This window comes from Mastacembelus armatus, chromosome 3, assembly GCF_900324485.2.
Source record: "Mastacembelus armatus chromosome 3, fMasArm1.2, whole genome shotgun sequence".
Lineage (NCBI taxonomy): Eukaryota > Metazoa > Chordata > Actinopteri > Synbranchiformes > Mastacembelidae > Mastacembelus > Mastacembelus armatus.
In genome coordinates, this window is record NC_046635.1 from 4,354,979 (window position 1) to 4,382,877 (window position 27,899).

General features: G+C 39.9%; 1 protein-coding gene across 1 annotated transcript; it reads right to left on the minus strand.

Moving 5' to 3' along the window:
* Window positions 1-228: 228 nt before the first annotated feature.
* Window positions 229-27,762, minus strand: smad3a (SMAD family member 3a). The gene is made up of 8 exons (XM_026319976.1): window positions 27,034-27,762; window positions 9,016-9,209; window positions 8,581-8,715; window positions 7,668-7,793; window positions 6,529-6,741; window positions 6,169-6,306; window positions 4,513-4,657; window positions 229-2,625 (listed from the first exon to the last, which is right to left on the minus strand). The coding sequence occupies exons 1-8, from the start codon at window positions 27,234-27,236 to the stop codon at window positions 2,502-2,504; spliced, it is 1,278 nt and encodes a 425-aa protein (XP_026175761.1). The 5' UTR covers window positions 27,237-27,762; the 3' UTR covers window positions 229-2,501.
* Window positions 27,763-27,899: the final 137 nt, after the last annotated feature.

Genomic DNA, 27,899 nt, shown 5'->3' on the forward strand with positions numbered 1-27,899 from the left:
TAACTGTGACTTGTAATTTTAAATTATTCCATACTTGATTAGTAGTAAATCTAAATACAAAATAATAATGGATAGTGGAACAAAGATGTGGTCTGATATTTTAAAGACCCAACTCAACTTCAGATGTTTTCTTAATTGGCGTGTCATCATAAGATATATATTTTATTTATAGACCGACAATAAAAAAAAAAAAAATAAAGCATCACATCAAATCTTATAGGCAAAAAAAAAATAAAGGGCATAATTTTGTACAAGACATCTAAGAAGACAAATTCAAAGCACAAATCACAACTAACAGCATCAATTACAGTAAACAATTTAAACAAGGGAAAAAAACAAGCACTATAAGTTGAAGAGTATAAAAATGACTAGTTCTCTACCAGGTAATTACACTGAGTACAGGGTTGAAAAGCCCATTAAGATCACAACTGCTGCGTTCATGGACACTACAAGCTCTGCAAAGAGCCGTCTTGTCTCAGACCGGTAGATGCTACTGTTTCTGAAACAATACCATATTACAATTTTGGGTTAAAGTCCACATCTTTTAACAGAGATCATATCTACCAACTTTAGGAGTAAAATCTCATGGTTTTGCTGTTGAGTGCCTAGAATGTTAAAAATTAGCACCACTGGGCTGGCATTAACATCAAAAGCTCGGTTAATGTAAATAAGTCCTGTAAAAAAATTCAAAATATTGTCCATGTTCACCCACTGTGTCTTTGTCTAGTGTTATGGTTCCACCACAGTGGGTGGCTGAAAGGAAAGGGACCAAAGTTAAGAGTATGCTTTTCTAATTCAGCAACTTAAACATAACTGTTTCATTTTAAGCTTTTTTGTTCTCCAAAAACCTTTCTTCTCCCGAAACCATCAACACTATGAGATTAATGATTACATATCAGCACATGTATGTACCATACATACATAGAACTAAAAAAATAGGAACATCAGAGGTGACTGTTATTTACATGCCTCTACCTAGCTAAACATTTCCCTTTGTAAAAAGCTGTGCTTTATACTGAAACTGCCTTTTCACAGATAGAAAAATACAATTACTTGGTGCTGACAATCGTCAACTCATTATCATTTAAGCTCTACAAAAATAATTGTTAGCAAAATAGACTCTAACGTCACAAGGGTCGTGCATCTGTCCTTTTCATTGGTTCTGTACATAATTCAGGTGTTTTATTACGGTCCTGAGTGTGCAAAAAAGCCAATATTACTGATGGCTAAAAATAAGACCAATGTTATGGACTGCTGAGAGAGAAAAGGAAAAAAAGCAAAGGCATCTTGCAGCTCTCTTTACACTTCAAAGCTTTCTGCGGAGTACTCATATCCCATACAAGTATTCCAGCATTTGAGTGCTCATTTTGTAAGGTAACTACAAATTTGCAAAATCATCTAGCATCTGATATATTTTCAAGTTCTGCCTACTCTATTATATACTACTTACTACACTATACAATGCTGCAGAAGTATTTTGTAAGCTGGAAAATTTTCCTGAAATTAATGCAGGCTATATTTGACATAACCCTGTGACAAGCACTATTACAGCTGTGAACTACAACTGTTACTGAATGTACTTTGTCAACAACTCTTTACTGGATTATTAACATTTGACATAAATGCATCATCATCCTGATGACATTTGATGAATGCCACTGTTTTTTCGTACTTACATATAAGTTAATAAAGAGTTGTATTCTCCTGTGTGCTCTATTGTATCCTGACACACCAGACCGCTCTGTCAACACAATCTGGCCCACAGTTCAAATCAGTGTCTGGCTTACAGCTATGAGAGGAGGGAAAAGTTTGACTAATTCCTTATGTTATGTTATTTGTTTCTGCCTGAAACACAAATGTGTTATTTGTTAGGCTGTGTAAATTAAGATGAGTACTACAAAACAAATTTTCATACCAGGTTTACAGTATATTCCTTCATACAGTGTTTAACAAATGATGGTTAATCATTTCCATATTTCTATTATCTTCATAATCGATCAAATGCCCGAATCCAGAAACAAAGTCAAGTGAAACGCATTTAACATGTTACAAGTGATTTACATATGTAAATTGTTATTAATGCTTTTTAAAAAAACATTTAAAAAAAAACAAATCATAAAAATCATGAAAATTAAGTTTCAAAAAATGGCAAATAAAATAAAAATCTTAATTGGGAAAAAAACCCTCCTCCCATTGCTACAGCATTGCTATGCCAAAGAAAAACAAAATTCTATGAAAATAATTCCTTGTGTGTGGAGATCTTACTAACATGGTACTGCTTTAATGCACTTGTCCCCATTTGCCACAAATGTGTATAAAAGGTGCTACTAACAGGTGGTGGGGAGGAAGGACTAAGTTACAGATTGAGGACTGGCTGAATCAGGGCTCATCATCTTTATGTATTTGTGTAGCCTGCCTTTGTTGTCTGCATGCAGGCTGTGTGCTTGTAGTCACTGACAGGAGATGTGGTTGACAGGAAAAGGGTGGATGAAGGGGCTTCCCTAAGAGACGCTGGAGCAGCGTATGCTGGGGGAACCCATTTGTGTGAGCACCTTGTCGAGCCACTGCAGGGGGCCATTGAGGTGCAGCTCGATCCAGCAGGGGGTGCTGGTCACCGTCTGTCGCCTGGTTACACAGACAAAGAAGTTTAGAGGACTTATGTGTACAAACCTAGAAAGTCAAGTTTCAGTACAATGAGCCTGCTTCAAATTCAGCCCACGTTTAGTAGGAGAAAATCTGGGTTTCTGTGAGTTTGACCCTTTCAATACAGTTTATTTCCAGTTAAGACAGAATTTGAGACCAGTCTAATCTAAAATTAACCCGAGTGTGGAGCTCCCTGAAAACCAAGCCTTTCTTGTCACTTTCACACAGGGGGTGGAAATCCCCAAGATCTGATTTATATTTCATGTCTACGACAATTTTATATGGGTCAGTCCTCTCAAATCTACATAGCGATGGGTTGAAGTGAGCTGAGAATAAATGTGATGATAGCCAAGCCAAAATGTGCTAGTCTCTATGTCTTTCTGGAGTTCAAATTATGGTTAAGACAGAATCCTATTTTAAGGGGAAGGGGATCACACAGAAAATTAATACAGGCCATTTTATTTGATAGACATTTTTAGCTTCTTTAAAGGTTTCCTCCACTGCTTCCACAAGTAACTTTTGTTCTTCTTAAAACAGAAAATATTTCCATTCAGTCTCTTGATCGGCACATGGTTTGGCCCTTCCCATACTCCATACAAAAAGCTTTTCCCACAGAGGAAAGTAAGATAATATAGGAGTGTAACTGGACTTAAGTGATGGTTTTAATCCTGACACTTGGTGAAAGGCTAACATCAGCTACAGAAAAGAGTACAGACACTATTATAAAAAAGCACTTTGTGTTTGCTATAAAAAACATGGGTCAGATTTCTAAAAAAGCCTTTGGTTTTGGTGTGCCTCACCCAGATAACTGGGCCATTTTTGTCTCTGTGTTCTGCCACTGGCTCCTTCATGTTGTGCTTTTATTCCTGATAAATTAGGGTTCACACGAGTGTTGTGTGGAGTGGACACAGGTTTCAGGAAAAAGACAGGCTTTTCTTGGGACAGCTGAATGAGCTTGGTAAATAAATGAATTCAATGATTCAATGCCAACAACAGTAGAAAAAATATCCTGTATGATATCATACAACAAAATTTTGCACTGGTAAGTCAGATGAACAGAGACAGAGCCAGCTGCAGGGTATCCCTGTGGTTTATGTGTTTTTATGTACTGCACATAAGCTTCTGTGGAAACAAATAAGAGGCAGCAATTTGATTTTCATGATGTTCCACTAATTAAATTATTTATACATTGTTGTCTATTTTTATGAATGAAAACAGGAGCAAAAGAGTTCTAAGCAACCAAGAGTGTGCGTGGGAAAAGTGAGAATGAGGTGTGGGTGGAGATAAGAGAAGGAGGGCCTGGCTGGTCCAGTAACCTGAATCCTGTTTTTAAAGTGTCTCCACTTGTCAGCATTTGGTCTGGACATGAGTGGTGAGTAGTTGCTCACAGCACAAAGGTTTCTCCCTTGTGGAAACCTTTCAGCCAATCATCTGGTCCCCTTTTATTCCATCTCCTCCTTTTTTACTATCGGTGAGTCAGACTGTGTGGAAAGCAGGGAGGGAATGGAAGAGGGAAAGTCTGGCATGTCTTTTTGACACAGCACATGTGTGTTTGTTTAAAAATAGTCTGTGTGCCAAATGGGGCCTGTTTCTATTGATGAGGGCTTGGCAACGTCATATACCGGATTCACCAGAGTGTGTGCAGATGCCTGGGAGCGGGGGCGACTGCGTTGTTGGATGTGATTCACAGTCTGTTTCTATTGTCTGCATTTACATACAGGCTTGTTAAGGATAAGAGCCTGTGCTGATAATGTTACTGATAAGTAGGTTGTGAGTTTTCTCATCTGTCAGGCAGTTCCGTAGTGTTACAGATTCGGGAACAAGTGAGTCATTATGCAACACCAAAGCTGATCTGTAACTTCAGCTCACCTGTACTCGGCTCCCCAGCCCTTCACGAAGCTCATGCGGATGGTGCACATCCTGGTGAGTTGGTACACAGCCTCAAACCCCTGGTTCACTGACTGTGCCAGCAGGGCAGCAAACTCTTGGTTGTTGAAGATCTTTAGGTTACATCCTGGATGGAACAACAAACCAAGATATTCATTAAACAACCATGACACAACCAAAAGTCACGTCAGAATGACTGATCACAGCCACCTTGGTCTTATACCTGAAACGCTTACTCAAGTAATCTATAGGCTGAAAGAATATCATGTAGTTTGACTGATTAATCAGTCATGTTTCTAGCAAAAATGTTAAACAATGCCAAATAGATTTCAGCCTCTCAGGAGAGAAGACTTGCTGCCTTTTCTTTGTTATTTATCATGGCAAGCTGAATATTTAGGGGAGAGGAGGTTTGGCTTAAAAAGGAAACTCCACTTATTTAATATATCAAAGTCTGTCTGGGGAACTTGGGGAGTACTACTGCATATATAAAAAAGATTTATACAAAGCCACACGTGGCTTCAGAAGGAGTTGCACGAAATGTGAAACACTACCTTATGTGACATCACCTGAGTCAGCATCAGTGAAGGCTGAGTTTTAATTTCTTTTAAAAATCTGGGGATGTGGAGTTAGAAAGAAGTGACCTTAACAAACCTCTGTGACCTGCTCCTCATATTTGCTTCAGGCTCCACCAGCTGCCTAAAGTACCCGAAACTCTGACCAAACTGTTGGTGGATGAGTTGTGCTGTAATGTGGTGTCATGCAAGGCGGGTATGTAAAATAAAAAAAGATTATATATTTGGTTCATCATTTCTCATTTTGTTTTATTCTGTTGTATTTTTAAATAACCATTTGGAGTCAGAGTTATAGGAATGCAATGCTAATCAGTGGTGCATTCTTTGAGAATGAACTGTGGATGAAAGTTGAAAATACAGGAATACAGCTGGTCTGAATTTTACTGTGCTTCCACAAAGATTTTTTGCCCCTAATGATTTATTCAAACTGATTTCAGAGGAATGTCCGTACCATTGCACAATGAGCTAATTCACATTTCATACTTTACTAAACTGACTTTTTCAAAGTGCTAAAACTGGAGAAATTAGGCAGCAGAATGTTGTCACGGCCACATGCAGTAACATCCATTAGGGCGTTAGCATAGTTGTCTCCAAATACACAATTTCCCCCCTGAAGACTGGAGTTTTGTATAAACACATGGAAAACGGTACCTGCAGGCATCTCCAATTAGTTTTTGTGTATGTTGCCTTCAACAGTTTTGGTCATTAATACTGATTTTATATTATATTCTGCTTTTATCCAAAATGCTTTTTAAATTTGTATCTTATTCACTTACGGTTGCGGTTGTGAACATCAGGAGAAATTACACGCTGAGCATCTTGCCAAAGAACACTTTGACATGTGAACAGAATCAAACCACCAACTACTTGATTAGCAGACTGTCTGCTCAGCTACAGAACCACAGCTACTCTCCATTTATAGTTTTACCATACAGTTCCCCCCCCCCATCTATCCTCTTGTTTTCCCACTTCCCCCTGTTTGTTTTGGTTTGTTCTTCCACTCTCTCTCCATTTGAATTCTCTGTTCCCAACTTTCTCTCTCTGTCTCCATCAGGTTGACACCCACCTGGAGGGATCTTGCAGACTGTGGCAGGGTGCCAGCCGTAGCGCTGGTTACAGTTAGGGCTCTGGACAAAAATGGCACTGTCACTGAGACACTCAGCAAATACTTCTCCTCCGATGTAATAAAGCCGCACGCCACGGCCTTGAAGAAAATGGAGATGAGACAACAAACTCCTCAGATGAAACTCACGCCACAATGAAGAAATAAGCAGAAATTACACATGCTATGTCTTACTTGGTGCAAACACAAAGGCTTTTCTGCCATGACTATAAATTAACTAACAGAACTGCAAAAAGAATAAAAACAATTGGGTAAAGGAGTACTATGTGTTTCTAAATGAATGACATTAGTAATGAATCCTACCGATGTGTCTGCGTGTTAACTCCACAGCTGCGTTGCGGTTGACGTTGGACAAGAGTCCCAAGCAAAAACGCTCTGAGTTGGACGGGTCTGTGAAGCCATCCACTGTCAGCGAAGGCTGTGAGGCATGGAAGGTCTCTCCTACTCGCTGATTCAGCTCATAGTATGAAATAGAGCACCAGAATGCTGGCTCACAGTATGTCACTGGCTGAAGGTCTAACAGAGAGAATGAAATAGTTTGCTCTCATCAAAATCAAACTGGAAACTAGACAGAGTGACTAGAGAATGCGGCATACTGATGTAGCTAGTAGGGTGGATGAGTGGTACGGAGACTGGAATGTGCAGATCAATAAGAATAGTAATGCTGTATGAAGAGGGAAGAATTAGGAGGAAAAATGGAAATCACAGACAGGGATCAAAGTAATCAGGAACATAAATAAACAGAAATAAACTGAAGAGAAACAAGTAGATAACAAGGTAGAAGCAAAATGGCTGAAATTTGTGAAGAAAAGGGGCTGAGATGGATGTAGAAGGGAGAGAAAAACACCACCAAAGAAAACATTAGGCTGAGCTTGCGTCACAAAATGTCAAACCCATACGCTGTTTCCCAGAAGCTTTTACCAGACAACTGTGGAAACTCAACCCTCACTGGTGGGACACTGGAGCCAAAATTACAGGCTTATCCATGATAGTTTTCAGTAACTTCAAATGGTTCTGGTAATTTGCTCTTTTTCCCCTCAACATGACCACTCTAACAGAATCAACATTTTGTCCTTGGCTTTGAAGTAGAGGACAGAGCTGTACAGCACAGACAAATGAATCTGGTGTGATTTTGTTATTTCACCAGTAGCTTTGCAGCCAAGCCCCCTGGTGTTTTTCCATCCTGATACAATAAACATAGGATATTGTCACTGATGTCAGTGTGGGCTGCTTGGTGGCTCATATGGTGCAAAGAAGACAAAGGCCTCTTTCATCACCTGTTTTGCTTTAACAAAAATGGAGTCAAATGAAACGGACAATTCCCACTAGGGAGATACACTATTGAAACACTTGTCTGGAAGTGAAGGGAAGCAGAGAGCACAGAAAAAAAAAAAAAAGCTTGCACGCACGCACGCACGCACGCACGCACACACCATCCTTACCTAAGTTGCTATGTGCAGGTGAAACAGGATTAGGTGACAAGTTCGGGGAACTTGTGTCCATGCTGTGGGTCATCTGGTGATCGCTGGTCTCTCCATCCTCACTGAGGTAGCCTGGTGGTGGCGTTTCTGAAAACAAAAAAGTACAACACAGACAACAACTTTACATTTTGTGGCAATGTTTCTTAGGTGGTAATGGAAATCTCTGCTTTATATGTATAATAGCAGGTGACTAAAACACAACATAGCAAGATAAGAAGGAAAGGAGTAAACACATGCACTCTACGATATTTATATAATGTTAATATCAAATACAGAAAAAATTCAGTTTTATAACTTAGGTTTTATAACTTGTTCCGACTTGTGGCTGTTTCTCTCATTAACTTACACTTTTTTTCCCGATTACTCTGACGCAAAAAGTCTCCTCCCTGAACATGTGGTCAGATTTCATTAAAAAAAAAAAAAATTCAATCTAAGCTTCTTTGAGAGGAGTATGATGAAGCCATGTCAGATAACCATCGTTAAACTCATTCATTTTGACTGCAAACATCTATCACTGTGTTGGTTTGTCTGTGTCAGTGTAACACGAGTAACAGGCAGTAAAAACCACCACCAGTTTTATAAATCAGTGATTTTGAAACTCACTGATGGATGAATGAAGTCACACAGATGTTTGCCAGTGCTCTACTTATAAACAGAAGAGCAGACTGACTACAGTGAACCCCTATGTGAGTAACTCAAAATCAAGGATATCAATTATCTGGACAAAAAAGATCACAGAACATTACCCATACCATGAATAATGTTAATATCCTCATATAGGAATATTATGGAGAGTCAACTTTCAAATAGAAAATTCTTGGTGTTAAAGGGGCATCAGAAACTTAGTGAGGCATGTTAAAAAGCACGCTGGTACCTGGTATGTAGTTGCTCTGGGGCTCAATGCCAGCAGGGAAGTTGGTGTTTTCAGGGATTGAATGGCTGTAATCATCCAGTGGTGGGAATTCACTGGGGATTTCTGTGTGTCTGGGCACCAGCACTGGTGGGAGTACTGTATAATGGACATAAACAGACACACATAAACAACACACAGTTTCTTAGAGCATAGCAATAGTAATTGCTTCATGTCTGGATAAAATGAATAAATGCAATATGATATAATATAATAACATCAATAAAATAATGCAATTAAAAAATAAAATATGACAAATAATTAAAAGAGGGTGTTCTGCCAAGCAAAGTAAAATCAGTTTGGAAAAACTGTAAAACTTCATCCTTCAAATTTGCGTTAAAACTCATGTTAAAACCATGCTAATGTCGGCAGAAGAAATTATGCTCCACATCGTCATACCTGGCGTCTCTACTCTCTGGTAGTGATATGGGTTGACACACACTTCGTCCTTCTTTGTGTGGAAGGCGTACTCGCACAGCTCCACTGCCCGCAACTCATGGTGGGACTGAAGGTCGGGCCAACGCCACAATCGACAGTAGATGACATGGGGGAGACCTTTTCTGTGGGAAACCTGCAGACGCCCATCCAGAGACCTAGAGATAGGAGAAGAGGAAAGAGCAGAGAAGTTTGTCAACAATGTGCATTTAGTTTGTTTAAAATCATTATGTGCTTTCAAGGATTTTCAGTTAAGAATATTTTCATGGACCCGTATGTATAAAATGTTGTGTAACACTACATAAAACCTTTCTATTGAAATACTGTGTTGATATTATGTGGAAATTAAAGTATTTTAGATTTTCTTATTCATCATTGCATGCAATCCTTAATTTCTTTGTGCCTGTTCTCTTTTATAAATTACATGGCAATATTACCCGTTTTGATTGCACTGGACAGGTTACTGTCTGATCTGTTTTCCTGTCTGCCTTTGTGCTCTTTTGTTTTTCATAAAAATCACCTACTTTGCATTTTCCAACTAATAGTTTATATGTAAAAAAAGCTTTTGTTTCTCTGTTTTCATTTGCATTGTGGAGACTGACATATTGTCTCTATTTAATTTTTAACTGCTATTGAAGTGGTAATTAGGTGACACATTTGAGTTTTGACACCATTACTTGATTAGTTTAACATCCTGTGGCTTTAGTATAAAGTCATTAGGTAGTCCACACCTGACGAAGCACCATGATCCAAGAAAGTCTAAAATCATTTTTGTGCTGACATTGTGCATGAACAATGAACTTGCTAACAGTGTAAAACAACATAAAAATTTGTTTTCATTCATCTCGGAATTCATTATACACACATCTGTCCTCCAGAAAATATCAAACCATCACAGAGGTGTTTACTATTGTTTGCTGCTGATTATTGCTGGCTAGGACACTATCTCCTTCTAATGAGGGCACCAGCTCTGTGCCCACTGGTTATTACGTCTAATAATACACAATGAGCAAGGGGATTACAGTACATATAACAGGAATTCCATTGTGCTGTATAACATCTGCACTCATCTGGTTTTCAACACTGTTGACAGGATGATGATTGAGGCTGCTGAAAAAGAAAAAAACACCCATCATCTTATGCTAGAGGTAATGACCACATATGTCCCGTCTAACACCCAGTCTGTCCCACTATGCGTGACGCACAAATACAGAGCGAGGGTCAAAGGCTTAAACTAAAGCTAGAAGGACAAATATCAGTCATTAAATAAAAACACAACTGTGCACTATCAAACCATTGCAAGCTCTGTATTGCCCAATCTGGGTCATCCAACAAATGAAGGGTGGTGTTTTAATTTTTCATGGAAACTGCTTTCATTTACTGTTCGTGCACTTTCAAAGGAGGCTGGGGAGAGTGTGTATTGGGGGTGGAGGCTGTGTTGTGCCAGCAAATGGTGTCTGTGAGCTTTCTGTAGATGCAAGCACATACAGCAGAAGAAGCAAGTTATTGCTGAAGGAAACCTGGTGGTCAACTTTACCTGAAAAACACATCCCTAAAGCCTGCAAGTGACAGTTGCTGTCCAGATGATTCCCACCATAAACCTGCAGCCAAAAGCCTGATAAGTGACCAAATCTTGTATGAAAAAGTTAATATAATCCAGAAGAAATATACTACAAATCTTACACTTTATCACAGGATACCCCATATGATGAAAGTTGAGGTGTAGCATGAGGTTTAAGGTGAAGTGCCCTTTTAGGCATTGAGTGGTTGAAAAGCCGGAATAATGATGACAAAGTCTGTAAAAAAGCAGCCACCGGTGATTCAGTATTCAGTATACACCAGATTTTACTTCATAAATGTCACAATAAAACAGTATTTGTCTTTCTCATTTTATATCATGACAGGGTGTATTTAAGTGTCTCTATTAAAAGTTTTTCCTTGGCAATAGGTTGTTTTTCATAATGAGACATAACAATTGTGCAGGTTAGTGAGGAACATAATACTATTAGAAAATAATATTTCTATTATATGGTGGCTAACGACATAACAATGCAAAATGACTAAGGATGCCTCATGACAACACATGCAACACAGACACAGTGTCTGATCCAAGAACTGCCAGACTTCAGGCTTTTAAACCAAGGACAAACAGTGCTCAACCCACTAGTCAGCTTTTGATCTTAGTGTTGACAGAAAACATTCAACAAAATTGAGAGATTTGGCTGCTTCCACAAGGCCAGCCCAATTACACAAAGTAGTTAAATATACAGGAACACTTGATGTGATCAAATATATAACCATTGAACACTGTCAACATTTTTCAAGTTGTATTCCAGCTTGTAGTGATGTCAAGCTAAGCTCTTTTGTTCAGTTTTTGTGAATGTGATCTGTGTTCCTCTTTCATATCAGTGTTCCTGTATCTGACATATATAGTACTGCCATAATGTACTGCAGCTGCTTCCTAATCACATTGCATAATTTTAGACCATTTGCTGCTCCAGCAGCAGTTCAGGCTTTTTGTAACATTGCGTAACCAAATTCACTTAAATATGCTGGAAAAACAGCATTAAAATGTGGAAAATTATTCAAAAGTCGTGACACCATGAGGAAAACACAAGGAACAGTGGTTGCATGTACACACAAAACTGATGGAAGAAATCGACATATTTATTTAATGACAGCAACAAATAGTTCATATAAAAATAACCATAAAGTTAGAACAATATTTCTCTGACAGTCTCCAAAAAAATTCTGCAGTTGAGGCAGGGTTATTGTGATTATACTCTATGGTGGTCCCTTACTCTTTTAAAAACAACAACAAAAACAACAACAAAAAACCTAACAAACTTTTTGGACTGGGTGGCCAGACAGAGCTGATCTGATGTCAGTGGTATGTGGGTTAAGTCGCTGCTGCTGAGTGGGTGTTTGGAGGGGCCAGAGTCTGTGTGGGCTGAGACAGACAGGCACAAAAACTGCAGTGGCATTACTGGTTATTTGTTATCCTACTTAACATCCTCTTCTGGTCAGTGTTTATAAGAAAAAGGGCTACAGTAAATAAGTGAGAACATTAAGTTCAAAAGTTAAACTGTATTGTGCAATACAAAAAAAAAAAAAAAAAAAAAAAGAGGATCAATACTCAACCAGAAACAACAAATATGACTTTACACAGCAGTTTCAATAATGTTGCTAGTCAAGCAAATGGCAATGCAATTTAAAGCCTAGATATGAGTCATGTAGTCAGTAATTATTTCAAGCTATATCCATGCAGTGGATTTACAGGTGCACAAAAGCAAAGATTGACAGCTTGGTCCACATTTTTCAGGAAGGAAAAAAATAGCCCTGCAGCATTTCGAAGAAATTTTAATAGAAGTTGATAGTAATTTAAATTCTGCACTGCTAAGTAAAACACAGCCAAGTCAACATGAGCAATCAGGACATATTATCCAGGGTGTGGAGGTTTAAGATTAAAATCCCTAATCTCCCAACAGAGCCTCAGACCTCACATTTAAAAATGCTTAAATTCTGGGACAGGAATCTATTTTATGAGTATGATGTGTGACGTGGTGCAGAGTAATTTCTGTGAGGTTTTAAGTCTTGGATAATTACTAGTACAGTATGTATGACAGAGGAAAGAACAACAAATTAAATAACTGATCAGAGCAGTTGCCTATTTTTTCTGTGCAGTGGAAAAATCAATTGTACAATACAGTTCTCTCAATACAGTTTTCAACTGCCATGCCAGGTTACTCTCTTACTGTATATGTTGTATTTATTTAATTCTGTGCATCAGTGGTAGAATACATTCTTCGGTACTTGTACTTTTACTTGAAAATGTCCATTTTATACTGCTTTGTAGTTTTACTACACTAAATTTCAAAGGAATCTTTGTACTTTTCACATCTAAAATTGCCCCCCCGTTAAACTACGCCATTAAAATGTTTTTACATGTATTTGTCAGATAAAAAACACATTTGTATAACTGTTCGAATGGAGTTATTAGGTAGATTTTGCAGGTTATACTTCTGTACTTTTACTTGAGTGGGATTTAGTAATAACCAGGTGTAGGTTGCAATATTTATACTTTAATGTAGCTATAGCATCCGAATACTTCATCCATCACTGCTATTTGCAAACAGAAAACAAACAGCAACACTGTGCAGCTAAAACACATGAACATGTCCAGACACACATTACGGCCCTCTCAGTGTGAATGACTCACTTTATTGAAAAGATTAATGAGAGCATGCTGAATGACGCTACAACACCTCTTTGACAGTAAAAACCACTCCTGCACCACCACCACCAAGCCTCAACATGCTGTTTAGACGAAGAGCCAGTAACACTGTCTAAACAGCCAAAGTCAGGTCCTGCAAACCACTTTAAAATGACTTGGAGGTTAGAGCGTTTCAGCTATGTAGCAGGGAGTGACTTTGACTCCAGATTCCCTGCTGGGCCCTGGTGTGGGTGTATGAGTGTGTGCTTCAGACTGCAGACTTGAGGGACATGGGTGGGATCTGAAAGCTTCCAAGAATTCAGGCCAACTGTTTTCAACCTTCAGCTCCTCCCTACAGCAGACCTAACTGGACAACAGATTGCCACAGACTATTTTGTTTACAAAATCACAACTCACACTGAAAAAAAACTGATGGATACCAGCAATGACGGAATATCCTTGTTTTGTTTAACGTATATTTTTCTCAGTAATGGCTCTGTGTAGAACTGATTTTTTGTGTGCTTTACATTTCAGAAAAACTAAACAGTACCAACTCAAAACCGCAAAATTAACAGTGTATACTGTGGGGCTGGAGAAGGTCGACTTCAACATGTCATTTGATAACTGCATTCAGAATCTCTCCAGTAATGCTGCCTACAACCATTATTTTCATTATCCTTAAATCCACAAATTACTTTCTCATTTAAGCAATCAGTAATTTTGTTTTTAATATGTCAGAAAACTGTCAAAAGTGCCAATCACAGCCAGCCAATGTGATGTCTTCAAATATCCTTTTGTCTGAACTGCTCATAATTCAACTGAATCCAGTTCACTGTGGAGATTCTCAGTCATCCAGGTGAAGTTATCTAGAGGCTGAGTCATGGCAACTGTGGCAACAAAAACTAGAAGTCCAGTTGCCATGATTCAACCTCTAGATAATCCAGTTTACTGTTTCACTAAATGGAACAAAGCAGCAAAGTGGAGAAAATGGTACCAACAAATTTTGCCCATTTTGGCTGTAGAAATGGCTCAAATGCTTGATCAGTGTTCATTAAATTCCTGTGGGGTGACTGATTGCTTAATAATAATTTCAGCTTAAATGACACAAAGCTGTAAAAATGGCAAATTAAAAATTTCTTAAATCACTGTAATGTCATCAAATTGCTTTTGTTTATCCAAAAGTCCACAACCACTCATGCTGTTTGAAACGTGTCTGTTCATCTTTAGGCCAACTCGATTCCCGTACTGATTAACAGTCAGACTGCTGACATCCGTCCGTCAAGAGACAGTAAGAGTGAAATTGATGTTCAAAAGTGAAAGGGGGCAAATTGGTATGGATTTTTTAGCCACACGGGAAATTGGGTGGACATTGTGTGCTACAACCGTGAACCTGACCTTTATGTCAAAGTAGAATATGTATGTGTGTGTATGTGTGTGTGAGAGAGAGAGAGAGAGAGAATGGTAGGGAAGGCTATCTGTGCATGCACACACACGCTATTCACGCATTTAGTAGTTATATGTGTAAATACGGTGTTTTAACAGCAAAAAGGTGACGTTATGAGATTATGCAATATGAGATAATGTGGAGGAGGAGACACAAATTTTAAATATATATATGTGTGTGTGTGTGTGTGTGTGTGTGTGTGGCGTTTGGCTAAATCATAAAACAGACAGACAGAGCAGATTGAGCTTCTTTGAGTTGATATGAAGGGGGGCAAAACAAACACTCTGAGGCATGCCCAGAGACAAACATATACACCGTGTGTGTGTTCAGGCTGGCCAATGGTCTGAGCAGCACTGAACAAACAAACACAGACACACACACTTTCTGTGGGTTAACAGCTTTTGACATGGACTTTTTACTGCTCTCTGCTGAGCTTCAAAAGCCAATGAAATTCAAACTACACAAAAAAAAAAAGATACCACCAACTAAAGCCTTTCATAGTCTTCTTCATTTTTTCCTGTCCTTCACTGTTGTTCATTCAAGTAGCTAAACATTTGGGTGTAACTGAAAATATAAAGTAAGTAATTTTTGACACCTGCAAGTACATCAGGACCTCCCATCACAATCTGTCCTTTAAGAGCCCACAGTAGGGAGGACAAATTAGGTGATGAATAAAGAACGGAGGATACTGCAGAACAATAGGGCAGGCAGACAGCCTCAACAGCTCAGGGCAGCTCAGAGTGTCTGTGGCTGGGCCCCCTAAAACCCCTCCTTCCCTCTCCTCCGTCTGTCCCACTATCCCAAATGCCCTGCCTCCATCTAAGTACTGGGTGAGGGGTGAGGGCGGTGGGGGTGTAAAGCTGCAATGGCCTTTGTGCCTTTCATAAAGAGTGTGGACAGTCTGTCGAGCCATGACCAACAAGGCTGCAGTCCAAAGACATTTAGCAGAGAACTGCTGTCTTCCAGTAACAACACGTGAAGAGAAATCATTCACTGATTCTGGAGAAGCAGCTGCAAAAACGTTTTGGGGTTTGTAACCTGATACAAGGCTTCTTCAACAATCAGTGAATTTAAATACATTTTATTTTTTTCCAAAATTTCCAGTGCTGTAATTTAACACTGTGGGTAAAGTCATTTTCCATGAAAATGTCATGGCAGCTTCTACTACAGTACATCACATCTTAATGAACACATTTTTGACCCATACTGGACCTCTTGTACAACTGTGTTACAGGTTAATCCCGTGTTGTGCCACCACACAGCTACAGATTTATACCAAATTACATTACATAACTACAACTACATTATAATATTTCTAAGTAAAGTTTTAGTTTGAGTGACTGACTGCAGGTCCTCTTTCTCTTGCTCCTCCACTTGATGGTTGGTCGTAGCAGGCAACTGCTGTGTTTATTGATTAGTCATTTCATAATTTCTCAAGCAAATGCAGCAAACACTGTTTCCAGTTTCTCAAATATGAGTATATGCAGCTATTTCTCTTATGTGATATTAAAATCAATATCTTAGATTTTTTTTGGACAAAAGCAAGACATTTTATAGGTCAAATAACTAAACAATTAATGAATAATCAATAATCATAATCATAATCAATAATGAAAATTATCCTTTGCTGAAGTCTTAGAGACAAATTTTTTTACTTTGATATTGCGAGACAGATAGTAAAACCTTAGACTTGGTGACCTGATGTTTTGGTTTACATGGATGCACACAAATATTTACTCTTGGGCCAGCAGCAATCAACTTTATCACAAACCTTGGCTTGTGAATACATTCCAGCACTGCTGCAACTTGCACAGAGGAACGTATTCCCCACACACACAGACGCACACAGACACACACACCTCCCACTCTCTCTGGAAAAACCATCAGACTTCTCTTTTACTTATGAAATAAAAGGGGGTGGGGGGTGGGGTGGGTGAAGGAAACCAAGAATAGAGCGTGAGCGAAAAGCAAGTCCGACCGTGGCCCATGGGTGATATCATTGGGCTAGAGCGAGCGTGTGTCCAGGGAAGGAGGGTCTTAGGTGAAATAAGAAACCAACCAACAGACGACTGAGAAGACTAGACGACAAATAACAGTCTGAACTCCAACAACTGGGGAGACGATAGAGGACTGGAAACCATTACTTTTACTGCAAATAGTCAATGAGCTGAGCAGCCTGCCTCTCTTTTTCGGAATCAAAATGATAAATGACTGAAAATATTCCAGATGCAAGTCATCAATAAATTTGTCAGCAGTCTAAGTTAAGCAGATCTACTGGTCCAGTGAAATTAATGTTTGTTCTTTTTTTTTTAAAAAACACGTAGCCCACACTGTATCATCCTCCACCTGGACATGACATCCCGCAAAGTGGCACTTCTACAAAACAAAAACCTGTTTGATTGCAGCACGTTTGAGTGTTGAGTGTGACATAAACAGCGGTTATTAGCTTGGATTGGCAAATTGCAACAATTACTTAAATCAAATTAACTCCACAGGGCTAAGTATTTAAATTGTGTGATTTTACCATTTAAGTACAAACACATTTGTTATTTTATAATTTTTCCATTCTTGATCAGCAACCACTCCTGTTGCGCTAGAACACAGATGTTGCCCCGTGTCACTGGTTGACTGTTGATTATTTTCTGAGCTCATGGTCAAAGATCTGAAATGTGGGCCAGGATAATTAAGCCGCATGTGCTCAGATGTGTTTTAAGGTAAAGAAAACACGCTTACAAACTGATAGGGCTGGCTTCAGGTAACCCCCTCACATGTACAGTGGGTACGGAAAGTATTCAGACCCCTTTAAATTTTTCACTCTTTGTGTCATTGCAGCCATTTGCCAAAATCAAAAAAGTTCATTTTATTTCTCACTAATGTACACTCAGCACCCCATCTTGACAGAAAAAAACAGAAATGTAGAAATTTTTGCAAATTTATTAAAAAAGAAAAACTGAAATATCACATGGTCATAAGTATTCAGACCCTGTGCTCAGTATTGAGTAGAAGCACCTTTTGAGCTAGTACAGCCATGAGTCTTCTTGGGAATGATGCAACAAGTTTTTTACACCTGGATTTGTGGGTCCTCTGCCATTCTTCCTTGCAGATCCTCTCCAGTTCTGTCAGGTTGGATGGTGAACGTTGGTGGACAGCCATTTTCAGGTCTCTCCAGAGATGCTCAATTGGGTTTAGGTCAGGACTCTGGCTGGGCCAGTCAAGAACGGTCACAGAGTTGTTCCGAAGCCACTGCTTTGTTATTTTAGCTGTGTGCTTAGGGTCATTGTCCTGTTGAAAGGTGAACCTTCGGCCCAGTCTGAGGTCCTGAGCACTCTGGAAGAGGTTTTCTTCCAGGATATCTCTGTACTTGGCCGCAATCATCTTTCCTTCAATTGCAACCAGTCGTCCTGTCCCTGCAGCTGAAAAACACCCCCATAACATGATGCTCCCACCACCATGTTTCACTGTAGGGATTGTATTGGGCAGGTGATGAGCAGTGCCTGGTTTTCTCCACACATACCACTTAGAATTAACGCCAAAAAGTTCAATCTTGGTCTCATCAGACCAGAGAATCTTATTTCTCATGGTCTGGGAGTCCTTCATGTGTTTCTTGGCAAACTCTATGTGGGCTTTCATGTGTCTTGCACTGAGGAGAGGCTTCCGTCGGGCCACTCTGCCATAAAGCCCCGACTGGTGGAGGGCTGCAGTGATAGTTGACTTTGTGGAACTTTCTCCCATCTCCCTACTGCATCTCTGGAGCTCAGCCACAGTGATCTTTGGGTTCTTCTTTACCTCTCACCAAGGCTCTTCTCCCACAATTGCTCAGTTTGGCTGGACGGCCAGGTCTAGGAAGAGTTCTGGTCGTCCCAAACTTTTTCCATTTGAGGATTATGGAGGCCACTGTGCTCTTAGGAACCTTGAGTGCTGCAGAAATTCTTTTGTAACCTTGGCCAGATCTGTGCCTTGCCACAATTCTGTCTCTGAGCTCCTTGGGCAGTTCCTTCGACCTCATGATTCTCATTTGCTCTGACATGCACTGTGAGCTGTAAGGTCTTATATAGACAGGTGTGTGCCTTTCCTAATCAAGTCCAATCAGTTTAATTAAACACAGCTGGACTCCAATGAAGGAGCAGAACCATCTCAAGGAGGATCAGAAGAAATGGACAGCATGTGAGTTAAATATGAGTGTCACTGCAAAGGGTCTGAATATTTATGACCATGTGATATTTCAGTTTTTCTTTTTTAATAAATTTGCAAAAATTTCTACATTTCTGTTTTTTTCTGTCAAGATGGGGTGCTGAGTGTACATTAATGAGAAATAAAATGAACTTTTTTGATTTTGGCAAATGGCTGCAATGACACAAAGAGTGAAAAATTTAAAGGGGTCTGAATACTTTCCGTACCCACTGTATATTCCACCACTCAATGTCACTAACCTGAAGCTCTCTCTCCCCCCCAGTTTGTGCTCTCTCCCTCTCTCTCTCTGTACTTTCTGCAGGTGTCCCTGGTCCTGGAGCTGTATATTGCTGATGTGCAGTTACTGGCCCCACCAACCTGCAGTGTCTATTTGTTGTTTATTGTTGCTGTTCTTTCTCTCTCCTCTATCCACTCACCCCAACCGGTCAAGGCAGATGGCCGCCCAAAAAGGAGTTGTCCCTCTCCACTGTCACCAAGTGTTTGTTCATAAGGGATTTGTTGGGTTTTTTCTTTTTGTAAAATGTCTTGAGATGATTTGTATTGTGATTTGGCGCTATACAAATAAACTGAATTGAATTGAATTGAATTGATACACAACCCTACACTGGACAGATTTTTACAGGGCTAACATACAAACAAAAATAGTCATATTGAAATATAATATTTTTCTTGCCTTGTCCACTTTAGTAATGAACTTTTTACCTTTAACAACTTTTATCAACCTTGTCACTATACTCTTGCTCAACACATTTTTAGCACTTTCACTTGTGTTCATAGCTCAAAAGGATCTATCCCTCTGTCTTTTTTAAACTCTGTTCCTTCATGCAAAGTTATTTTCAGATACAAATCCAGCTGTAGTCCAGCACCCGTCGAAGCAGCAGCAGTGGTGGTGGTAGTAGCCAGTGGAGCACAAAGGCAGGTTTGTTGTCTGGTGAATGTGCGTGTGACTGAGTGTTTCTGCCTCATGCACGTGCACTCACCCGCAGATAGCGAGACAACCAGGGCTAACTCAAGGCAGAGCTGTCTGTCTAACCCCCTCCACCCGTTGCAAGCCACAAACCAAACAGCAGCCCACGCCTTCCGCAAAGCCCCAGCAGGGAGAAAGAGCATTCCTCTGAGCTGACTAACCACACACAGACAGAAGCATGTGTGACATAAAACCTATAAGTTCACCCTTATTTACATGGCCTGCATGTAGTCATCACATTATTAGTGAATAATGATGATATGGTTTGCATACTAGTTAAATGAAAAGTTTATCACATTAAACTACATGAGACAATGCATTTTGTGTGATTTCAATAAATTTTTTTGTGAATTGTTCATAAACTGTTTCATGACTTATTTTTTATAAAAATGTATCATAAAACATTAATTTAGCCATTAGGAACATCAGCAATGAATAACAAACCACTTTGAAAAAAGACATGAAATGATTAACCTGCACTAGCAGCCAGGTGAAGCTACTGAACATTGACTCATTCCGTTTTGAGGCAGTAACGGGTCACAAGGTAAACACCAGAACGCAGACACAGACTTGTACCTGGCGTATGTATCTGTCTTAACTTCACTTTCCGTCAAGCAAATCAAACAGTGACTGGAATCCTCAACCCACCTGTAGAGGGTAACTTATTACCATCAATAAAGCAGCCAACCACACAAACACACATAAACTCTCTGTAACCTGCCTTATATCCCTGTTGATCAATGCTGTCTCTGATGACTCACGTATGACACCTGAAATGAAACCTGCATTACTATGCACACTTCTGACCACACTGAAGAAGGTTAGATAAAACAGGAAGGAAGAAACCACCAAAAATCTCCCAAAATGAAACTGTTGTGGCTCTTACAGTGTCAGTGCAGGTACTTTGAATAGGTAATTTATAATTTATTTATTTATTTTTTCCCCCCTCCACACTAAGCACAGTCTCCCTCTGATAAGCAGGAGAATGTGAAACACTGCCTATCTCCTGGTTTACCTTTTGCTATAACATTCTGATCAAAGTATAATCTCTGTGGCTTTCACTCTTTTTATTGTCTTCTTCCCTCATTTATGTGTCATTCTCCCTCATTAAAGCAAATTCTTCCACTACGTTGGCAGGTCCTCCCCTCCAGCACCAGACACTACATTGGGAATCCCCAACTCCTCTTCAGTGCTCCATATTGCCCCTTTATCTCTTAGACACTTTCTCTGATTCAATGTCTGTCTGTGTTTCAAAGCTCTTGAAGGTCTTCTACCAATTTTCTTGAGGGTACGCCAGACAATCTAGTGATACTCAAAACAAACTCACACCATAACCTGCTCCTTACTGCTTTTTGCCCATTCTGTGTTGTTTCCTAAAGCTTGTGACTTTGCTTGAGAATATAAACTACTGATGCATGGTTGTGACATACTGTACAAAACAGAATGCGCTCCAGAAATGATCTAAGTTGATCTAATTCTCAAAACCAGTGCTATAGCAGAGCCAGCGAAGAAACCAAAGAGGGTTTTGTCAGAAGAAGCAAAGAAAAGAAAGCGAATGTACGGACACAAGCCTGAACACGAATCAATATTGGACGGGCTTACACTCGGGATCCGCCGGTTCCGTCAGCTTAGTCCATAAATTCACATGTATTGCGCTTCCCAGTTTATACAGCAACAGTATTTATGACACTGGTAACAGACAACTGCGCTTCTAAACCAGATGGGGGAAACTAAGAGCAAAAGTTAGTGTTGCTTTAATATATTCAGAAGAATGCAACATATTAATCAAATTGAAGTCCTGCTTTCAACTTTCTCAGTCTAAAAAAACTAAACTGATGTTAATCCTGGTGTTTTTTTTTTAGTCCTCCATGCCTGGCTGTACAAAATGCCTACTCTCAGTTTGAAAAATGCTTCTTGCAGCTTTTTCTGGGAGGCAGACAGGGCTAATTTATGGACCATACAATAACAGAGATTAGAGAAGCTGGAATAATAACAGAAAGGCTGTAAGTAGCAGATTGCCCACATTGTCAGTGTATCACATCAGTGAGTAAGACTATTCTGATTGGCTGCTCACTTTAGCAGACCAGTGTAGTATCCATTTAGTCCAGTTTCTCCTTACTTTTCACCTCAGCCTCTTCCTTTTTTCATCTTCAACCAAAAGACCATTCTTAGCAGATATACTCGATTAGAAGTAGCTATAAACTAAGCGTGGTGAGAGACCGTGGTGTGCAAATGGTCAGGAAATGTTGCTTCTTTAACAGTTCTTCTTTACCAGCACCTGTTAGTGTGGTGAGTTATTTCCTTTCACACAAGAGCAGAACCTATGTACTAGTTGGTCATTATCTGTAGTCTGTGCAGTGCGTTTCTTGTTTTATACCATATTTTATTTGTGTGCTTGGGAGTCTTTTACTCCCTTCCTCCTGCCTTAACATGCAGCAGGGTGAATCAGACAGTAGTCTTGCTGCCAGGAGGGATGTGTGTGGACATGATGAAAGCACTACCCTGCACTGGTCCAGACTCAAGTAAGTTAGGGAAGGTAGGAGTCAGGAATCCACTCCCCCAGGCTCTGTTAAAAGACACAACACACCCATACACGCTATGCACAACTTGGACAATTTCTTTTAATGTACCAACAGTGTTCCCATTAAACATTGCTTTACTGCTGTGTGTCTACACTAAACCTGATAACATAGGTAACATTAATATGTTTTTCTTTCTGTTAAGGATCATTTGGTTTCCATACATAGTTCATAGATAATTTTCCATCCAAAAACATAACTTGTGTCATTAGTAAAAGTCTCTTCACAGTCAACTCAGTCTACTGGTTAGCCAATTGTCATGACAGTAATCATCAACAAACGAGTCTGAAAATTGAGAAAGTAATTTAAATAGCAAAAATTGCAAACATGTTGCTTCAAGCTAATCTATCATTTTTTTATGATTTGTGTCACTGTAAATTCTTTTGAAGACCATTTAAAGGCACCGCCAAGCTGTGCTATCATGCACAACTAATTAAGTGCACAATTGACACAGTGCATACAATACATCTCCTTTGATATACACTCACATTTGCTTGTCAGTGTAAAGTTGAGAAAAGAGGCCGGTGAGGCCTGGATTAGAAGTGTAATACAATCAACTGAAAGCACAGATCTAATGTTGTATATTGAGGAAGTGAAAAATTCAGAAACTTGCAGTATGCCATAGGTGCACCATCAAATGTTAGTGGCTTCACAAAAAACTTATAAATCACCATAAACCATGTCCTGATCTATGGTTATAGGTCTATGGTTAGATAGTGATGGGCACAAAAATGATTTGGTTAGGGAAAGAAGAAGGTCACGGCTTGAGTAAAAAAAAAAGCTCACTGATTGATGGTAGGAAAAAAAATGTGGTTTTGTATAAAATTACTACTTCTTTTTGGTTGCCTGACCTTCAGTATCTTGGTTAAGGCTGGGAAACAATTATGGGCTCGGCTAAAAAAGACTAACATCGACTGTCAGTAGGAAACAGGAACTAAACAGCAATATCCTGTGTCAATCTGTTTTCTTGACCCATGATACCAACCTAACTCCTGCCTGTATGCCTCATTTTGTGGCTGTTTCCTACCTTCCACCAAGGACAAACATGAGTCACAGCTCCTATGGACTTTTGACAACTTCACCATAACAATGTTATGTTTAGTTACCGGGTAGCTACAGCATAAATTGAGATATTTACCAACCCACATGTATAGCTGAAACAGATTTGACTGAGAATCGCCCTGAACATCATGAGGAAAGTCATTTGTTAGTCATCTTGTCACTCAAGTAATGCAGGCTATCACAGTCAACATTAAACCCTCAGAATCTGGTAGACTTTCATTGCTTGATGCACACAGCAATGTTTGTGACTAACCCAGGTTTACAGCTGTCAGGAAGAGAGGCTTTTAAAAGAACAGAAAACGAGAGATGGAGTGTAGGTCAAGCCCACAATGCCACAATTGCTCATTGTTGGGTGACTAAGACTTGAACTTGGCCAAGAGCCTCAGCATTCACTTTGTTTATTGCTCTCAAAAAAGTAAAAATGGCTCATTTTCAAAACCACAGCAACCAAAAAGCCGTGTAAAGCCATAGCCCTGCCCGAGTGATAGGCAAAACCTGACATACTTTAAAAGCCCTTTGTTTTTGACTTCAAATGGGAATGTAAGTCAAAGTGTCTGTGACTGTTTTTTTCATGGAATGAAGGCTATATCGCAAATGCAAATAAATTGGAATATACAAACACACATGCAACCCATGTCTTCTAGCAGAGGCTGACATGTTATTTTAAATGTTATGTAGCAATTCCCAACCATTTAAAATCAGCTGGTTTTCTCAAAGCTCATAAGTATCTCAGTTTTAAAAATGCAGCAAGATGAACTTTTGGGAAAGATTGAATTTGGACAAAACCTATGAACACCATTAACTTTGACACAACTGGAAAGCACTACCCTTAAAATGTCAAAATGTTTCTGTTATCTGGCCCCTATGATATGATATCCGAACCACCTATGAGGAAATAATCAGTTTTCCACTTTTCAATATCAATAATCCCACCTTACATTATCCCAACAGAAACCTGAACTGCATTTCCACCACCAAATAGCACTATAGACTTAATCAATGCATAGTGCCTTCCTTCTTCAAGACAAATTATCATCAAGAGGGGTAGTGATGAGCCTCATCAGGGAGTTCATGTGTCAGAGGGATAGGAGCTGACGTCCCCATGGACAGGCCTGTGCATGCAGACAGCTGCTGTCAGCCAGCCAGAACGTAGGGGAATTAATAGAAACAGCAGCTCTCTAGGGACACTGTTAGCTCACACTGACAGCCAGCTCTGATTTGGGGTCATCTTAATGCACTCTGCCTCTTCCCCTCTGCATTAGTGGTGGGAAATATGAAACCTGGATCACTGCAAACACTATTTAACTTTCAGGGTAGGCTTAACTCTGAACACTGGCCCAGGCCTGTGCAAGCTATGATATGCACACTTGTGGCAATCAAGAATGTGGGAGTGCCTTGCATGGGGTTCAATTTTCATCTGATACATAGTATGCTATTAAATTTAAATTGCCCACAAATGAAAGTAAGATTTTGGAAGTGGTACAAGCACATGCTTAAGGCCTTTATTTGTTAGTTACAACAATGTATTAAAAAAAAAAAAAGCACAACTTATGTAGTAACCAGTAGCTGTGAACGTACCCTCTGTTGCCTATTTGAAACCAATGCAGCATTATTATTCTGGGTTTTTTTTTTTTTACATTGGGTTGCAACTACTGATTCTTTGCACTTGCGATTAATCTGCCCAATATTTTTCACAACTTTTAACTTACTTTTTGATCTAAATATCAGAAAATGTCCCACAGCCCAATGAGATGTATTCAAATTTCTTGCTGAATTTGCTTAACAATCTAAATGCACAAGATATTCTGCTTACTATCACATATGTTAGTAATATAATAATATAATACGCACTTCACATTCCCCCATTAAACTGAATGAAAAAGTGTGGCCCAAATTTCAATTGGTAGTGTTCAAATGAAATAAGGTTATAAATTGGTGGACAATCTGTGTTTACAAACATAAGCTCTTACCTGTCTCAGCTGTTCATCAGGTGGTGTGGGTGACTGCTTACAACAAGCCTGAATCCCTAAAACTATGAGCATTGATTTAATGCAGGGGCGGCTGCGGCTCAGGAGGCAGAGCAGGTCAGCCATGAACCAGACACAGCACTCTGAAAGCAACTTAGTGCCTGTTTCACAAACATATCAACCAAATTATGACAGCATAATCGAAAACCAGCAGGGATTATATACATTTAATCGCTCATTTTTTTACTACTTCCCAGTTGTATATGACAACAATTCCTAATTAGGTGAATTAATAAATGTGAAACTGAAGCCCAGGCAAGCTATGGTGGCTTGGTGGTTAGCACTGTTGCCTCACATCACAGAGGCTCCAGTTTTCTGTGTGGAGTTTGCATGCTCTCCCTGTGCTTGTGTGGGTTTTCTCCAGGTACTCCGGTTCCCTCCCACAGTACAAAAACATGTATGTCAGGTTGATTGGTGACTTCAAATTGCCCATAGGAGTGAGTGTGAGTGTGTGTGGTTGTTCTTTTGCCCGATGAAAGCTGAGATAGGCTCCAGGAAATTTCTGTGACCCTAAATAGGAATAAGCAGGTATAGACAATGGATGGATGGATGGACTTGGACCCAGATAAGCAACAGAAAATTAATGGACAAACTAATTGTAAATGATTTATTTATTTTCCACGTGTTGTTAAAATCAACACTTTACATCAGCATCCAAGCTGTAGCGAGCAGCAGTGACACCGGTGTTTGCTACAGGTGTAATGGTTTGATTGAAACACCACAAAAAAAGGATTAAACAGCCTCCTCCATCACAGGCCACAACAATCCCACTTCCAGTTTACACATGAACTGGGGTTAGCCAGATTTTAGTGAATGAAACACAAGACTTAATACTTTCAAATGTCTTTTCAGGAAACTGATTTGAATGTTTTTTCAGTATCTGTACAAGTCCTGATCGAGGCACTGAAAGGAGCGAAAACGAGCGCAGCTCCACACACTCGCCTACGCACCAACTACAGCGATAGAAAGCGTCCCAGATTAAGGCCAAGTTATATAACTTGGACTCCATTTGTGGTTGTGCATTGCATATACGCTGCTGGCTAGTCAACGCACAGTCCATATACACCCTGTTTAAAAAAAAGACTCCAGGTAATCGTCAATCTGATCATAGGTTCTGTACTGTAGGAGCATTTTCACTGACTCTACTCACTCAACAAACTGTGCATATGGTGACACTGCAGCTAATTGACAAGATGTTGGAGCCATGATTTGCTAGCTGTCCTCTGGGACCGACGTTAGCTCCGTAACTAAGCACTAACAGCTACCTCGGCTAACGTACCATGTTACCGCAATATTAACGTAAAGGAAATAGTTTGAAATAGTGACGCGAGAAAGGAAGTGGAAATGTCACACTCTCGGTCAACAAAGGCTGCAATAACTATATGTGTAAGGTAGCACAATACAGTTAGCAAAGAGTAGGATACAACGAAACAAATGTGTAACGTTGACGTTAACGTCCAAATAACCGTTAAGCCCCTTCACGGTCAAACTCTTCTCACCTCGGTATAGTGATGCATTTTGTGTTGATATTTTGGGTGGTGATGGCTTTCTCCAGTTCGTCCAGTTGTCCCGTCTTCTTCAGTTTCTTCACCAGACTTTTCACCGCTTTTTCACACCATTTCTCCTCCTGGCCGTTCTGCTCTCCCTTCTTCCAGCCCAAAAGTCTTTTGACAATGGGGGGAGTGAAAGGCAAAATTGACATCTTGAGTTCAGTTAAGTCCTTCCAGTGTCGACAAGTCAGTCGGGTGGGACAAAACGCGGGAACAAGTGCTCTTCACACGGTGCAGAAAGTGGAAACGAAGCAGTTGTTTAGTTGATACGAGGTTGTTGTTGTTGTCTATTAAACGCCACACAGACGCATGTCGGAGTTAGCTAAATCCGTGGGTTTCGGGGCTCTCGGTCTGTCTGCGTCGAGCTCAGCCGAGAACTGTGCGGTGACACTCTGTTGCGTTTGGGTTTAGTGCTACTCCGCCAGGAAACCTAGTTCCTCCTGAACTTCTTCAAGCCGGTGCTGTTTCACATACACACAACTTGAGCCACATCCAGACCACATGAACAACTCATACCAGGTCCAAATACCGAAGAGAGAGTGCTTTGTTGTTGTTTTTTTTTTGGATGCAGTAACCCTCGATTGGCAAAGTTTTGTTAAGTTCATCCGCCGTGTTGGGACCGCCGACTGAAGTCTGCATCAAATGCAAATACGGGATCTGCTGCTGAGACTCTCCATTCAGACTCCAGACTGCACAGCAGACCTGTGAAAGGCCAGTCTGAGCAGCTGTCCAAATGTGCTGCGTTAATATTGCACAATCCATGCCTTTGCCCTGCTGCTGCTGCGTGCTGATAAAGCAGGATGTGTCCGTACCCA

What these genes read in the sequence shown, in the direction of transcription:
- smad3a (XM_026319976.1), bottom strand. Translation starts at nt 27,236, where the DNA reads ATGTCAATTTTGCCTTTCACTCCCCCCATTGTCAAAAGACTTTTGGGC. An exon ending in CCAGAGCAACTACATACCAG is followed by an intron (nt 7,794 to 8,580) that starts GTACCAGCGTGC and finishes TTTTGTTTTCAG; the next exon opens with AAACGCCACCACCAGGCTAC. An exon ending in AGTCTGCAAGATCCCTCCAG is followed by an intron (nt 4,658 to 6,168) that starts GTGGGTGTCAAC and finishes TGTTCCATCCAG; the next exon opens with GATGTAACCTAAAGATCTTC.